This window comes from Phasianus colchicus, chromosome 30, assembly GCF_987193195.1.
Source record: "Phasianus colchicus chromosome 30, bPhaCol1.hap1.1, whole genome shotgun sequence".
Lineage (NCBI taxonomy): Eukaryota > Metazoa > Chordata > Aves > Galliformes > Phasianidae > Phasianus > Phasianus colchicus.
Genome location: NC_143465.1, coordinates 3433821 through 3449012, shown reverse-complemented (window position 1 = coordinate 3449012; position 15192 = coordinate 3433821). Strand labels below are relative to the sequence as shown.

Below are 15192 nucleotides of genomic sequence, written 5' to 3'. Positions count from 1 at the left end.
AAATTGATCTACAGAATTAGGTAGTTTGCCACACGGGGCATGGGGATAGATGGTTTAAAAAGTGCTTTGTAATGTTTCTCTGGATTTTTCACCAAAAGAGTGCAGGGTGGTCCTGTTCCACCCTCATGTAGATTGTTGGTTTCGCAAGAAAGACGCCGTTTGTCTCAATTATACATTATCTAGCATGAGTAAGAAAGGATGGAAAAAAAATCTGCATATGAAAGCAGATGGCAATTACAGTGCACTTCTGAGCCACCATCATTATGTCAGCTAATAAAGAAGAGGTAAATAAGTGAAGCCAGCACAATTCCTCCTGTCATTCTAATGTAGTTAATGGAACATTACCAGGAATGAATCTTGCCAATTAAGTGTTAAGATGAAAGAAATGTTTGTTTTGTAATTCACATTTCATGCAGAGTGAGAATTTAAATCAACTAATAAACATAAATACTGAGCAAAAACCTGTTTCATCATTTTGAGGTGAACCACGTATGATAGATGTGGGCTAGAGTTAATGGGAACCTCGGGTCCTCCAGGCAGTTCGAGGAAATGCATATAAAGCCCTTCTCATTACTGCCTTGTATTTGTTTCTCTTGCCTTCTTCTTCTTGGAGCCAACTATTTTCTAGCTGTCAAGCTGTTGATTCCTGTGATATTTAGAAATACTCTTTTGTCACTTACAAGGTGACAATGTTATATTCTGATTTTTAGGGTCCAGCTGGTATTTTTCACCATGTATTCTCAGGAGCTGTCAGCTCTTCATAAGACCAGATTTTGGGGTTGCACTCTGCTGAACAGAAACCAAACCCCTGCAGCCCTACAAATTGCACTCTTACCCTCCCAAGACCTCAATCAGGACCTTATTTAATAAAGAACACGTCTTCTTGGTCTTCCAGGTGCCATTTCAACTTAGTTCACATGGAAGAAAGCCAAAGCTTTAAAGGAATGTGAGGAAAGCTTCCTTGGTGCAAAAAGGGCCCCCTGGGTGCTAGGAGTTGGGTGAGCCTTCTCATTCAATAATGGAATGCATCCAGATTTTTACACTTAGCCTCAGGCCATGTAGAACTGACGTTTATCAGAGACAAGGCACAGGACAAGAGTGGCCATTTACCTGGTGAAGTATGGTGAAGCAAGGTGACCTTCTACATTCCTCTGTTTTCACTACACAATGATTAACTATTATCTAAAAATATTTTTCTTAGAGGGCTCATACACTTCTGAGGAACTCCATTTACCTGACCAGGTAGATCTTGGCTGGTTGGCTGCAGTTGGGTGGGGTGGTCTGGAATTATGTGTTGCTATGCCTTTCCCATCACCATGAGATCTGAGCTTCTCCTGTTTCAGGGAATCTGTGCAATTAGACTTTGCCATGTTTCCTGCTATTCACTCTGTATCTGGCTCCAATGCCAACAGCTGCCCTGAGTTGAGGGCAGTGAATCAACAACCACACATAGGCTTCTCCTCCCCAGCCCAATGCTTGGTTCCTTCCTTCAGGACAACACAGTGGGATCCTTGGCAGCACACACACTTTGGGGCTCTTTCTCTTAACAAGAGCTTTGATTATGCTGGTCTTTCCCACAGCATTTAAAGGCAAGGCGGTGAGTTGTGCATCCTTTCTGGCTGCTGTTTTGCTGTGGATAAATATGTAGCCTAAGATCTTTTGGCAGCAGAACCACGGGAAGAAGCCATTTTATAAGATAAGTATCTGCTTCATCAGGAGACAGATGCTCTTCCGATAGCAAGAACAGATAGACCATATGTGGTGCAGTACTTTTACTTGGTTTGAGGCTACCCATTGAATACTTATATAGAATATATTTATATTTAATAAGCATGTTACTTAAAGAGAACCAAAGAACTCCCAAAACCAGGAATCCAAATAGAAGTACTGTGAATATATGCAAACGGATTGGCAGAAGTGTCACCTACATACAGCCAGGATTTACCAGAGAAAGACTCTTCAAAAGGCTGGACTCAGGCAGATCTGGGCCAGAGAAACACAAATTCCAAAATTAGTTTGGTATCAGCCACCAATCTTCCATTAAGGGCTGTGGTTAGATTACATTATGACATCAGATTACAAGTTTGCAATGGAATAAGCAAGGGCTCAATGTGTAATTAGTTCAAAGTTTTATCTCACAGACTCATGAGTGGGAAATCTAATGGAGTAATGTGTCAAGAAAGCTCCTGCTCATCTATGGCAGGTATCTTGTGACCACATTGGTGCTGCGTGAAACAGTGGTGAAACAAATCTAGAAAGGGCGTCTGATGGACCATGTGGGCAGAGTTTGCACAGTGCTATTGTAGCTCTATGTTCAACTGGCAGCTTCATCCAGAGAAGTTGGCAAACTCAGGAGGGAAGGAACCCATGAACCACAACACACTTTTTTTTTTTTTAATGATGCAGTGGAATTTTAATGAGAACGGAAAGAATAAACAAGTATCACAGTATCAAGTATGTATATGCAGGATGTCGGAGACAGATGCATTTGGAAAGGAACTATTTACATGTCTCACTGCACTCAGAAACCAGTATGATAAAATATTGAACCAGAAAGGTACCAGAGAAGAATTCAAAGGAAAAATGTAGAGGAGTGGAGCATACAAATGGCAGAGCCCCGCGCAGGATTAGCGAATGCTTTCACAAAGCTGTCACTCATCTGCTTGCTGGTAAATCTGCATTTTGTTTTCCACTGGTACTTCATTCAGTGGATTTTCCTGTTGTGTTTAGCAGGGCCCACAGCTGCCACGACGATATCTGCTGTATCGGTAGGAGTAAGGGCTGCAATAGCCAGAACCATAGGATCTACCATAGCCATACAGGCCCCCGTAACCCAGGGAGGAGCCCCCATACAGACCCCCATAGCCCAGGGAGGAGCTTCCATAGCCCCCATAGCTTCCAAGGCCATACAGCCCCCCGTAGCCCAGGGAGGAGCCTCCAGCGCCCCCAAGAATGGGTGCTCCAGAGGATCCCACCACAGCTTGCTGGGGGAAGGAGCTGAGGATGGGTCCAGGGAAGGTGACAACAACGGGAGGTGGCTGGATCACGGTTGTGGAGTCAGGGCACTGCCGGACACAGGGCTCGTTGCAGCTGTCAGCAATGGGCTGGGGGCAGCTGACGCCACCGGTGGTGATGGAGCACAAATCATAGCAGGACATCTTTTGGAGATGGATGTAAGCTGCAACACACACTGATGATGAGACTAAATGGAAGGCAGAAACTCTACTGAAGAAAGGAGTTTAAAAGTTGGACACATGGATAAGAATAATGGCTTTATCTCTCAGATCTTGTCTGTATTTCATCCTTTTCAATCTAGTTCATCAGTATCTCTCTCTATCACTTGTAAAAACAAGCACTGCTCAGGTCCCATTCTGAAAAATCATTCCTTTTATTGTATCCTTCCTAATTTCTCATGCTTGGCTTCCTATTAGAAGTTTTTTTTCCTACCCAGCTCTTGATCACTACAAGAACTGACCACTTGCTTTGCCGATTGCTTTCACGATATTTTGCAGTCACTCTTGCAATGTCTGTCTCTAAGAGGTTGTTTCACATTTTATTTTATACTGGCAAAAACAAAGCAGAGTAACCTGAATACCAGTGAAGCTCTTGCAGTAAATTAATGGGTAGCTGGAATAACAACTCTGACATACTGACTTGTAACTTGTTTCCAAAAGCAATAGCTAAAATAATGCTGCCGGCATCCTGAGCCTGCTAGAAAAACAGATTAAATAAGGCATTCCCTGCCCTGAAGTATTTTCAAAGTAGATTGAGAGTCACAGGGTGGATGAGAAGATTATCTGTTTGGTTTCTCCAGAGTGAAACTGGTACACTCAGGCAGCTATAGATTGGCCTCTACTGCAGACACGTTTGTTGGGTGCTGAGCTCTTCAGAAAGATTGTCACCATAGGATCTGAGCCAGTTTCTAGGAAAATCCATGGAAAAGGCTCAATACCTCCTCTGAACAATTTTTTCTTCACTAGAACCATACTGAAACATAGATCTATGGAAAATAGTAGTTTAGAAAAGATTTCTGAAGGTCATTTGGACCAACTCCTTGCTCAGATGGAGGACAAGTGAAGGTTAAGGTTTTCTAGTTTCATCTCTATATTCCAGTATCTCTTTCAACAGTATTTCTGCATTTTTCTGGCCAAGCTGATCCACTCATAATACAATACATATAAAAAGATGAATAAAAAAAAATATGTATATTTTTCTTAAAAATTTCCTAGTGACATGAATAGCCTTTTGCTGAAGTTTTGAGTGCTGCTTTAGTGGCTCAAGTTTGTATTAAGAGGAAATGACTACCTTTGAAGAACCTGAATACACTGATGTCTAATACTATACAAGAAAAAATATGGTTACTGAGGGAGAATCTATCATCATTAAGAATCTTAGAGTATTTAGAGATGATTCCGTACATACTTAATTAAAAGAGTTAAAAAAGAGATATTTGGATTTTAGGCAAGAGATCACGATAGAATGATACTTACCCTCTTCACAGGGAGAATAAAGCAAGCAAGGTGGAATGAAGAGCTCTTGGTTCAGAGAGTTTTTATACAGTTCCTCAGATCGTGGGGATCACCTAAGGTACAATTTGTACATGTGCATAATTGGGGCAAACCCCAAATTAATATGACACAGAAGTCATCAAAGTTTGGCTGACTGTTGGTTCAAACACTCACAAAATACAAGAGTTGCATTTTGTCTCAGAAGTCTCTTTCATCTCAAATGCTTTGACATCATATTCATTCCTGTTATCACTCTGTTCATGTCCTTAGTGGTACAGCAGGAGCAATGCCAATGCTTTTCTTCAGCTTTTCCATTGTCTTTGTTTTCATGGTCTGATGTGCAACTGGGAATGACAAAGCTACACCCATTTAATAAGCTATCTGTTACTGAAAAGTTCGTGTTTCATTTCATATTTCTCCACTGAAGAAAACAGTCATGAACTGATTATAGCAAGAACACAAATGACCTTGACTTATATATTTTAATGTGATATTTCATAATTGCTAGGCACCTGAATCCAGGTATTTAATATACTTGTAGGAATGCATTCTCAAGTCATTGTGGATGATTTGTGGCGGTTGAAAAGACTTGTTCCCTGGAAGCTTGAAAATATTTCCCAGAAAAAGTTCCAGCCACTTCAAAGGCTGAGAGACCCACCTGATAATTTATGCTAATCTATGGCATAGAGTCTGCAGTATTAAAATAACACATCTGTAAACAGGGGAAGAGCCAGCCTTTATTTTTCACAATTCATTCCAAGTGCATAATTGTTCTCTATTTGTTGAAACTGCCAGCTCAGCACTGTCCTGGACTTGAGCATTACAGGTCACAGATTCCTGAGAATCAATGTCAGCAACTCAAAGCACTTCTTCCCCATTTCTATTCTTGCATCCGAGAGCACAGTTTAAGTGACTGCTGGGAAGAGAAACCCCCTCAGCTGATATCTGTACAAAGAAAAATCCCAGCACTCCAAAATATAAGGACTGTGCTATTTTTCTGCTTCAATTTCAATTTCTACCTAAAATCCTATCCTATGTAGAGAGCAGAACTGAAGCAAACCTTGCAGGCGCCTGGAGGGGCTGCTGCCCTTCAGAGCTGAATTGTCCCTTCACAGCCAAAAGCTATCAACAACCAGTGATGCTGGGTCCTCCACCTGTGGGTGGGGAAGCTAAGCATGCAGCAACCACCCCCAACCTTCCTACATATTACACTGTCAGTCTTTAACTGCTGTTTGGGCAGGCTGCAATGTGAATTATATGTTCTTAAACAAAAATCATGTCCATGACAGCAGTTTATTATTCTGATAAACCCATGAGACACTCTCCAGGTGTTAATACAAGAGGAGCAAGCACATTTCTTTCGTAATTTCAATGAAGTGACTGGAATAATGCCAGGCATTAATTGTCCCCAACAAGTCACAAGATGAAAGAATTCGCCGTCATCTAATGTAATGTTTATGTTCTTTTACAAGAGAATTTTGAAAGGACTTGTAAACTCCAATAATGAACAAAGCAATGTCATCATCTTGATGGGTTACCTGCATTTGAAATTGGGGCGGGCAACAAATGTTTATCTTGTACCTACGTTTGCTCCGATGGGCTATAAAAGCTCCTCTCTCTCATAGCTCTTCCAAACCTTTCCCTTGACTTCTTGGTGGCTCAGGTAAGCCTTTTTCTTCTCTACTGCTACATCTTTAATTCTGGATTTAACCTCAGCTGATGTCTACCATCCATGCTGTTGAGTGCATCTGTACTGTATTGGGACAGAGAACCTAGCATCAGCTCTGGGCTGACAAATGCACCTGTAATATGGGGGGCATTGCGGAGGTATTGCCTCAGTATTAGTTCACTATGGGACTTGCATTGCACTACCCTGACTGCCTTGCATTTAATCTATGGCAGTCTTTGCATATTCAGGAGTTCACAGAATCTCGGGACTAGTCATTTCAAAAGAGCTTTTTGGAGAACATCCTGGCCCAGAATGTTTGAACATATATTTATTTAATATTGAAATTTTATGGCTTATATCAGGGCACTGGTTGCCTAGATAGGAACTGGGATAATAGCATAACAATTTGTCCTTTACTGTCACATCCAACGACTTTGTAAGCCACATAATCTGTGTTTACATAATTCAGCAAAACTGGCTATTTGCTGAAACTCCTATAGTCTACTCGTTACCTTTGTGTAAACTGCTATAATCATTTCTTTGTGTTTCTTTGTCTTCTACTCAGTCTCATCATCAGTGTGTGTTGCAGCTTACATCCATCTCCAAAAGATGTCCTGCTATGATTTGTGCTCCATCACCACCGGTGGCGTCAGCTGCCCCCAGCCCATTGCTGACAGCTGCAACGAGCCCTGTGTCCGGCAGTGCCCTGACTCCACAACCGTGATCCAGCCACCTCCCGTTGTTGTCACCTTCCCTGGACCCATCCTCAGCTCCTTCCCCCAGCAAGCTGTGGTGGGATCCTCTGGAGCACCCATTCTTGGGGGCGCTGGAGGCTCCTCCCTGGGCTACGGGGGGCTGTATGGCCTTGGAAGCTATGGGGGCTATGGAAGCTCCTCCCTGGGCTATGGGGGTCTGTATGGGGGCTCCTCCCTGGGTTACGGGGGCCTGTATGGCTATGGTAGATCCTATGGTTCTGGCTATTGCAGCCCTTACTCCTACCGGTACAACAGGTACCGCCGTGGCAGCTGCGGGCCCTGCTAAGTCATGCAAAAATAACCTACAAGAATATCCAGTGACTCCGTGATACATAGCAGTTTTCCCAAAGGAGATGATATGAAGTTGTGATTGGTCCCACCCCACTGCAGTGGAGCTGGGAGCACACAGAGCATCTTTAATCGCCTCACATTCTACTCATGGTCTCTTTGATATTTTTTTTCCTCCTGTGTGTATAGTTTGGTGGGTACTATATGCAATCTTAATCCTTATAAAATGGTATTTCACCAAATAATAACTATGGAACGATCTGTCTGCACTCCAATGTTTATTCTTGGCATTCTGTAATACTTTTCTGTGAACATTTCTTATTAAAGTGATTTTCTTCCAAATCAGATAAATCAACTTTTGGTTTTAATTTCTATTATTGTGGAGAAAAGTTCTCTAGATAGAGAGAACTGCAGAAAGAAAGATAAATCCTTACATGGGATAACTTTTAGAAAGAGTTGAAGCAATTCATTAGTAAACACTGACCCTTCTTTGCTTCACTGAACACATGTCTGTGAGCAGGAATTCTCCTAGTCCGGTGATAGAAGAATAACAGAATGTTTAGAAAATAGCCACACTAAACCTCCCTCCCCTAATGAGCCTCCTGGCGATCTTCCTTGATCACAGCAGAAGAGCCAATGGCTCTGATGAGCAGATTATGGGGAAATGAGTCACAGCTGAGGCCCTCAGGTGGGAGGGATGCTCCTGCATGGGAAGGAAGTTAGGGAGGTCAAGAGTGGTGATAGGGGGTTGTTGAGAGGGAAAAGCTGCAAAAAGAAGTGATTCTCAGAGGGGTGTGGCTCTTCAGTTGAAGTAAGTGGAAGTACTTCTCTTGGGTGAGAAGTATTGCAGGAGAAGCCAGAGAGTCAGGAGAATCTGGAGGATGGGTCTGTAGCATAAAGGAGATGGAAGTGCAAGCTTTAGTTGTGAGGTGCTCCTACATAGGAGGAACTGAGAAACACTGCGTTGACAGTGTGTATATAGAACTCTGATTTTTCTAATGCTTAAGCTCTTTGGATATCATAAATACCCTGATTGTTTCTGTTGTTTTTGCTAACAGTGATGACTCAACACTAATGTATAACTATGGTAAAACTGTGCAGATCTTCTGCGCCTTTTTGTCTCTACCAAAAGCTCTGCAATGTCTTAGATTTACTGATTATACAGACTGTTAATTGCACCCTGAGCATAAAATTTGCATGAAGCTGACAGGAGAATATTCATTCTTGAAGAGTTTGACAGGAAATTAAGTCAATTTTCAGTAAGGTCTGTCCCAAGAACGGTGTTTGAATAGTGGAGGGAATGCCTGAAATTCAAGGCAATAACTCAATGACTCAACTGGAAGAAATCAGCCCAACTACCATGAGCTGGACTCAGTGATGCTTATGGGTCCCTTCCAACACGTGATATTCTGTGATTCTGAGAAATCAACAGTGAATCCTAAATTGTTGGGAAAGCATTTAAAGTCGTGAATCTATAGTTTCATTTCTTTGATGCTACTGATCTGTGATTGGTGGGTATACCACCCCAACCTTTCTGAGAAGTTGTTTCCATAGGAGATCTTTATATGTCTGAAATACGGGGAGAATAGAGCAATCATTCCTTTTGTTCTGAGGGCTTGAACTCTGCTTTTGTATACTTGAAATTTGTTTTTTTTCTGTGATTTACTTTTGGGATTTTCATCTACATGATGTAGATTTTCAGCTGGACAGGCTGTAAAACTGTTGTAGGCTTCTTAATAAACAAATAATTAGGATAAAAATATGAGAAAAAAACACCAGAAAGTTGCAAGTATGATGCAATAAACTTTTAATGATACTGAGAAAGTAATACACGTTCAGAGTCTCCAAGAAAATAAGTAACTGATCTTCAGCAAGGGATATATTCACATGATTCATTTTCCTTCCTGTGTTTTAGTTTATCTAAACAACCAGGAATAATTTCTGCAGTTTTGTTACATTTACCCATGGTAAAACAAGAGGATGGGAACATAAAGGGAGAAGCATTATAGTAGAAACTGAAAGTAGAATTCAGAGGAGAAATTTGATGGGAGCTGAAGGGAAAAAGCTCAATGGTCTTGAATCAGAGCAACATGGAGCTCTTCAGTTGGGAACCCATTGCATCTCATCTGTTGATTCTCTCCCATGAGGGGAATATTCCTGCATGACTTAGCAGGGCCCGCAGCTGCCACGGCGGTACCTGTTGTACCGGTAGGAGTAAGGGCTGCAATAGCCAGAACCATAGGATCTACCATAGCCATACAGGCCCCCATAGCCCAGGGAGGAGCCTCCATAGCCATACAGCCCCCCATAGCCCAGGGAGGAGCCTCCATAGCCATACAGGCCCCCATAGCCCAGGGAGGAGCCTCCTTGGCCGTACAGACCCCTGTAGCCCAGCGAGGAGCTTCCGTAGCCCGGGGAGGAGCCCCCAAAGACAGGTGCTCCAGAGGATCCCACAACTGAATCCTGGGGGAAGGAGCTGAGGATGGGTCCAGGAAAGGTGACAACAACAGGAGGTGGCTGGATCACAGTTGTGGAGTCAGGGCACTGCCGGACGCATGGCTCATTCCCACTGTCAGCGATGGGCTGGGGGCGGCTGATGCCACCGATGTTGGTGGGACACAGGTCGTAGCAGGACATCTCTTAGGAATGGAGGTCAACCTGCAAAAGATGGGCCTTTACGTTAGCATTAAAGAAATAACAAAAATTAGATAGACTGTGATGAAGGAGTCCAGCAGAGCATCAGTAATAAATCTGGGAAGTACGCATAGTCTATTACTATTCTTCTTTGCTTTGCAGTTTGAAGAACGGTCTTCACCTTAATATGGCAAATTCACATCCTGTTCAAATGTGATTTCTGTTATTTGCAGGTGAGCTAGTTTCAGTAGCACAATGCGAGTACCAGTTGCTACTAGTACTTCTTTGCTACTAGTAGAAATCTGTTGAACATTACCATAATTCTGCCTATATGTATGAACTATTCTTTGTCTTAAAATAGTATATAGAATTGTAGATAGTCAAGGAAATCCTTTTCAGCATTAAGATGTAAGAAGCCTGGGAATCTAACCTGCTTAAAATACCCTCAAAGTCTTTTTCTGGAGCCTGGCTCCATGAGGACTCTCATGTAAATGGAAAAAATAAGCATTATTTTCATAAACAATCAATCACAGATCGCTCACAGTCTGGCAGACCTGAAGAGCACTTGGTTCTAAGTTCAAACCAAGAGTTTGCGACAAGTTAATCTTTGCAGCTTGGAAGAAATCTGACTTACCCAGTACACAAAGGCGAGTAAGGCGAGAGAAGTGGATAGAAGGACCTGGAGGAGAGAGCTTTTATACAGTTCCTACCATTGCCTGGGGGATGTTAGGCATCCCGTGCTTGAGTTCATAATTAGGTACCAACCCCAAACTGTGGGACACGCAGTTCCTCTAAGTGCTGAAATTGTTTTTGCTTTTTTGTTTGCATATTGCAGGCACTCCAAACCCACACATAGCGTGACATGCATGCTCCACTGCAGACCTCTCCATCATCTCCAGGAGTAATTTTTTTATTTCGTTGCTCTTTAGGGGATCAAGCAAGCTGACTCAACTTATTTAAGAGTCATACATTATTAAGGTGACAGGACAGTAATTTCTTTTTATCCATTCACAGCGTCTTTTAGTGTAATCAGTTGAGGTGATAGTTTACCCACAGGGAAAATTAAATTTATTTAGGAGCTCCAATGAAGGCTGGAGGCTTTTTGCAGGCTTAACACTTCTACCTCCAAACACGCATCACAGGGCAATTGCAGTGATCAGGAAATAAGAGTGTCTTTTAGTGACTTCTGGAGAATTCTCTATCAGTTGTCTTTCAGTCTTGGGAAAAGAAGAATATTTCAGCTGGTAATCACAAACCTCTCTGGAAATAGAGTTTTGAGTTTTTTTTCCATCAAACTGACTTTCCTTTATATTATTCTGACATGAAATGAAGGCAATGACTATCATACCATGGGTTGTCATCTAGTTGTTAAATGTTTAACACGTAGATTACTTCTTGTGGACAAAAGCATGCTTCAATAAAATGGAAATGAGATTTCAAATAGAAAGTCGAAGTTCCAAGAAGTGTTATAAACCACAAACTGATTACTTTAAAGAGCCAAGTGACCTTCACCTATATATTTCAATGTGATAATCTCTCATAATAGGGAAGTGTCTGCATCCAGGTTTTTAATGTAATACTGACTCAGTATGCACAAAGTGGTAATGATTATTTGTGGGATATTTGAAAGTCCATTGGAATGTCCTCATAAAACTTGGGGACAGTTTTCAGTATTATAGTACAGGAAATCTCCTGATCTGGAAAAGCTCATAATTTAGAAACAATACATGATATGAAGATTACTAGGTTGATAATTATGATGATTATGATAACCATCATAATGATATGGTATTAAAATAATGCTGTAAAGAAAGAAACCTCAGCAAAAGCCACTATTTTCTTTTCCCAATGGTTTCCCAGCTTATAATTGCTTTCTGCTGAGAGATGCTGTCAATCATCATCTTTTATGCAAGATCAGTTGTAGACCAGGATCAAGGATTCCAGGATCAAGCAAGCTAGGAATTAATTGAATCTCAGGAAAATGCACCTTTTCAAACTCATGGAATAAACTGAGTGTTCTGAGTATCTGAATGCTTATTTCTGATATTCACAGGGAATCTGTCCACTTAGTGTCACTTCAATGGCACTTCAGACACTGATATCTTAAAGGTGATGTTTTTACCTATTGGAAATACAAGTGAAAGAGTGGCAGAAACCCTTTAACAGCTATTTCGATTTATGTTTCGAACATCCAAAATTCATCTGTTCAATGTAGCCTTATGTAAGGTACTTAGAACTCTCAACAGATTATTTGTGATAAAGTATCATCATTGTATGACACAGCAAAAGAAGCATTAACTACATATAAGCAGCTTACTACATGGTGCAACTCCACAGAGGATAGAAAACCGATATTAGTCTCATGAATCATGTTTTAGGATGAAAGATGCTCTCATTTCACCCATCACTGTTTTAGATCAAAGACCCTTGTGTGATGTAACGTGTTATGTTGCATGATAATTGGAATCAAGTAATAAGCAAAAACAGAAAGCAAGAGAATTTCATCACTTTATGGAGGTATCAGTACAAAAAATGCGTCCTGTCAGCTTATTAGCTTGATGTTCACAAAACCAGCCTCTCACCCCTCAGGCAGTCAGTGCTGTATAAAAGCACTCTCCACTCAGGGTTCTTCCAACCTCATCTCTTCATTTACTCTTCTTGGTGAATTGGGTAAGTTTGAATCTGCTCTTTATGACTACTATAATACCTCTTTTCTATGTTATTTAATGTTGGATGGTCTCTAAATAGTACTAATGAGTAAATTTTAGGAGAAAATTCTACAGAAATGTTTTAAAGGACTATGCACAACCATATTCAGTACTGGCATTTACTTTCAAAGCCAACCAAAAGTTTCTTGATAGGGCATAAGAAGTTGATTATCAGTTTACTTCCAACAGTTGAAGAAATGATGTGACAAGTTCAATATCTGTTGCCCTTTTTGCCCTTTCCATAACACAGATAATTAAATAAACAGAAAATTTTGAAAAAGTTTAAATCTATGTGGTTTACAGGAAAGGTTTCCACTTAGAAGTGGACTTTCCATTATGTCTATTATAGATTACCGAAGCTGCTTTAAAATGAACTCAGAAAAATGGGCATGAATGCTATCGGAGATTAGGCACCGAATTAGAGGCAAAACACAAAGGAAATGAAAGGTGTTTCTTAACAATAAGGAGTTATGCTGAGAACTTAAGGAGGTAACTAGTGAAGAGCTGTTTTTTGGTGCTGATGGAAGTGAGTCGTTTAGAGGGAGATTAGTTACAGGGCATTTTAATATGGAGTTCTAAGCTCTTTAGAGAAACTGGTCAAAAATATCTTTGCCACGATCCAGTGTTTAGAAAAGGGGGACAATAGCCTTTGCAATTCCATTGGAATGGTCTCATCAAACAAATTACTGAGCAAATCTGAATAGTCAGTGACTTACAATCCTTCTCTCTATAAGGCTCAGCACAGAGAAGATCAGTAGTAAATATGAGCTAGAGTCATGAAATCATGCATAACACGACACTGAGTTCTTGGGGACTCAGAATCCTGTGCTAATCCAATGACTCACCAAAGCACCTTAAAAAATAGTTTTGCTGCTTTGATTTTTCAATTCTAATGCATATGGAGGAATTAGTGTGCTTCAAAGGACTGTGCTGTTGAAAGAAAGGTAGAGAGCTCTATAGTGGTTATAGTCATGCAAATAATGCCTTGAGCTTAATATAATCAACCTGGTATTATACAGATTGACCTCCATTCCTAAGAGATGTCCTGCTACGACCTGTGTCCCACCAACATCGGTGGCATCAGCCGCCCCCAGCCCATCGCTGACAGTGGGAATGAGCCATGCGTCCGGCAGTGCCCTGACTCCACAACTGTGATCCAGCCACCTCCTGTTGTTGTCACCTTTCCTGGACCCATCCTCAGCTCCTTCCCCCAGGATTCAGTTGTGGGATCCTCTGGAGCACCTGTCTTTGGGGGCTCCTCCCTGGGCTACGGAAGCTCCTCGCTGGGCTACAGGGGTCTGTACGGCCAAGGAGGCTCCTCCCTGGGCTATGGGGGCCTGTATGGCTATGGAGGCTCCTCCCTGGGCTATGGGGGGCTGTATGGCTATGGAGGCTCCTCCCTGGGCTATGGGGGCCTGTATGGCTATGGTAGATCCTATGGTTCTGGCTATTGCAGCCCTTACTCCTACCGGTACAACAGGTACCGCCGTGGCAGCTGCGGGCCCTGCTAAGTCATGCAGGAATATTCCCCTCATGGGAGCGAACCAGCAAATGAGCAGTACTATCCTGATTCTCAGCTGAGCTCCTGAATAAGGGGCCAAGCATCAACAATTTCTTCTTATTACAGTGGAGTCAGAATAGCTCCTTAAATCTCATTTCTAATTTTTTTTTCCTCTGTTACCTGTTTCATTTCTTCTTTGCCCTGTCAGTGGCCAGGCATGTTCAACATCATCCATGTCCCCAGAGGTTGTTTCTGGGCCCTGCTCTGGCTGCTGCATGGGAGAAAGCTGAAGAAATCCCTTTCCTGAAGCCCTGGGGCCTCCTTCCCACTGGAGCCTGTTGCATTTCTGTTCTTGTGTTCTTTACCTATATAATAAAGCAAGTCTGTATCTAATGCTTGACTCCAGTTTTCCTTCGCAGTCCCTGTAGGGGTCCAGGTGTCCCTTCCCCTGCATGTGGCCTGCCTCCCACCCAGGGCAGGCTTTCAGCCCACTCTTATTCCTGGCTGAGATGTCTTGGGGGAGAGCCCTTGGGAGCTCTCACATAGTCCTGCAATGAAGGAAGCTATCTGCCCAGTTTTCCTTTGCTACTGAGATGGAATTATCTTGCATCTCCTCAACACTAATTATTTCAGCTGTCAAACTTCCAGTGTTTGATTAGAGTTTAGTTCTGTTTTTGTTTTTAAATCTTGTATAAGTTACTAGAACATATCACTGTGTTCATGTATAAAGTGATAAACTTATCTTGAAGTTCTGTCAAATTACATTCAGAAAAAGAACAATAGGAGGAAGATAAATGGGAGATGATTTTTAAGATAGGTATCTGATGAGCAGTGATCAAGCACTACCTTTTCACTGCTAAGCTAATTGTTGCCTCAAGGAAGTTTTGGCCAAGCCTGTACATCAGCTGAACGAAGTACGAAGAAAATGAAGTACTGCTTTACCTATGCTTTAGGGATTATTTCACAGGCACTTTCAATGAAAAAGTGAACGTGTGATTTCTTGAGCTCAGCCCTCAGCACTGTGAAGAAGTAATCCAGAATTTAATTGATAATTTTACTGTCCCCTATGTATGTGGGTATGTCAGATGACTCTATGCTGAAAGTAGCAATGAGTTGAAATCAAAAGTAG

General features: G+C 41.8%; 2 protein-coding genes across 3 annotated transcripts; one reads left to right on the top strand and one right to left on the bottom strand.

Moving 5' to 3' along the window:
• The first annotated feature begins 7989 nt into the window (after positions 1–7989).
• On the top strand, positions 7990–14073 carry LOC116237260 (scale keratin). Its single transcript, XM_031606306.2, has 3 exons — positions 7990–8031; positions 10017–10087; positions 13582–14073. The coding sequence occupies exon 3, from the start codon at positions 13603–13605 to the stop codon at positions 14071–14073; it is 471 nt and encodes a 156-aa protein (XP_031462166.2). The 5' UTR covers positions 7990–8031; positions 10017–10087; positions 13582–13602.
• On the bottom strand, positions 9387–9857 carry LOC149914393 (scale keratin-like). Of its 2 annotated transcripts, XM_090126898.1 has the most exons (2): positions 9644–9857; positions 9387–9544 (listed from the first exon to the last, which is right to left on the bottom strand). In XM_090126898.1, exons 1-2 carry the CDS (start codon positions 9855–9857, stop codon positions 9387–9389), a joined length of 372 nt encoding a protein of 123 aa, XP_089983024.1. The 2 variants fall into 2 exon arrangements, with proteins under 2 accessions (XP_089983024.1, XP_089983023.1); XM_090126897.1 differs by having other exon boundaries at positions 9387–9857.
• Positions 14074–15192: the final 1119 nt, after the last annotated feature.

What these genes read in the sequence shown, in the direction of transcription:
- LOC149914393 (XM_090126897.1), bottom strand. Translation starts at nt 9,857, where the DNA reads ATGTCCTGCTACGACCTGTGTCCCACCAACATCGGTGGCATCAGCCGC.
- LOC116237260 (XM_031606306.2), top strand. Translation starts at nt 13,603, where the DNA reads ATGTCCTGCTACGACCTGTGTCCCACCAACATCGGTGGCATCAGCCGC.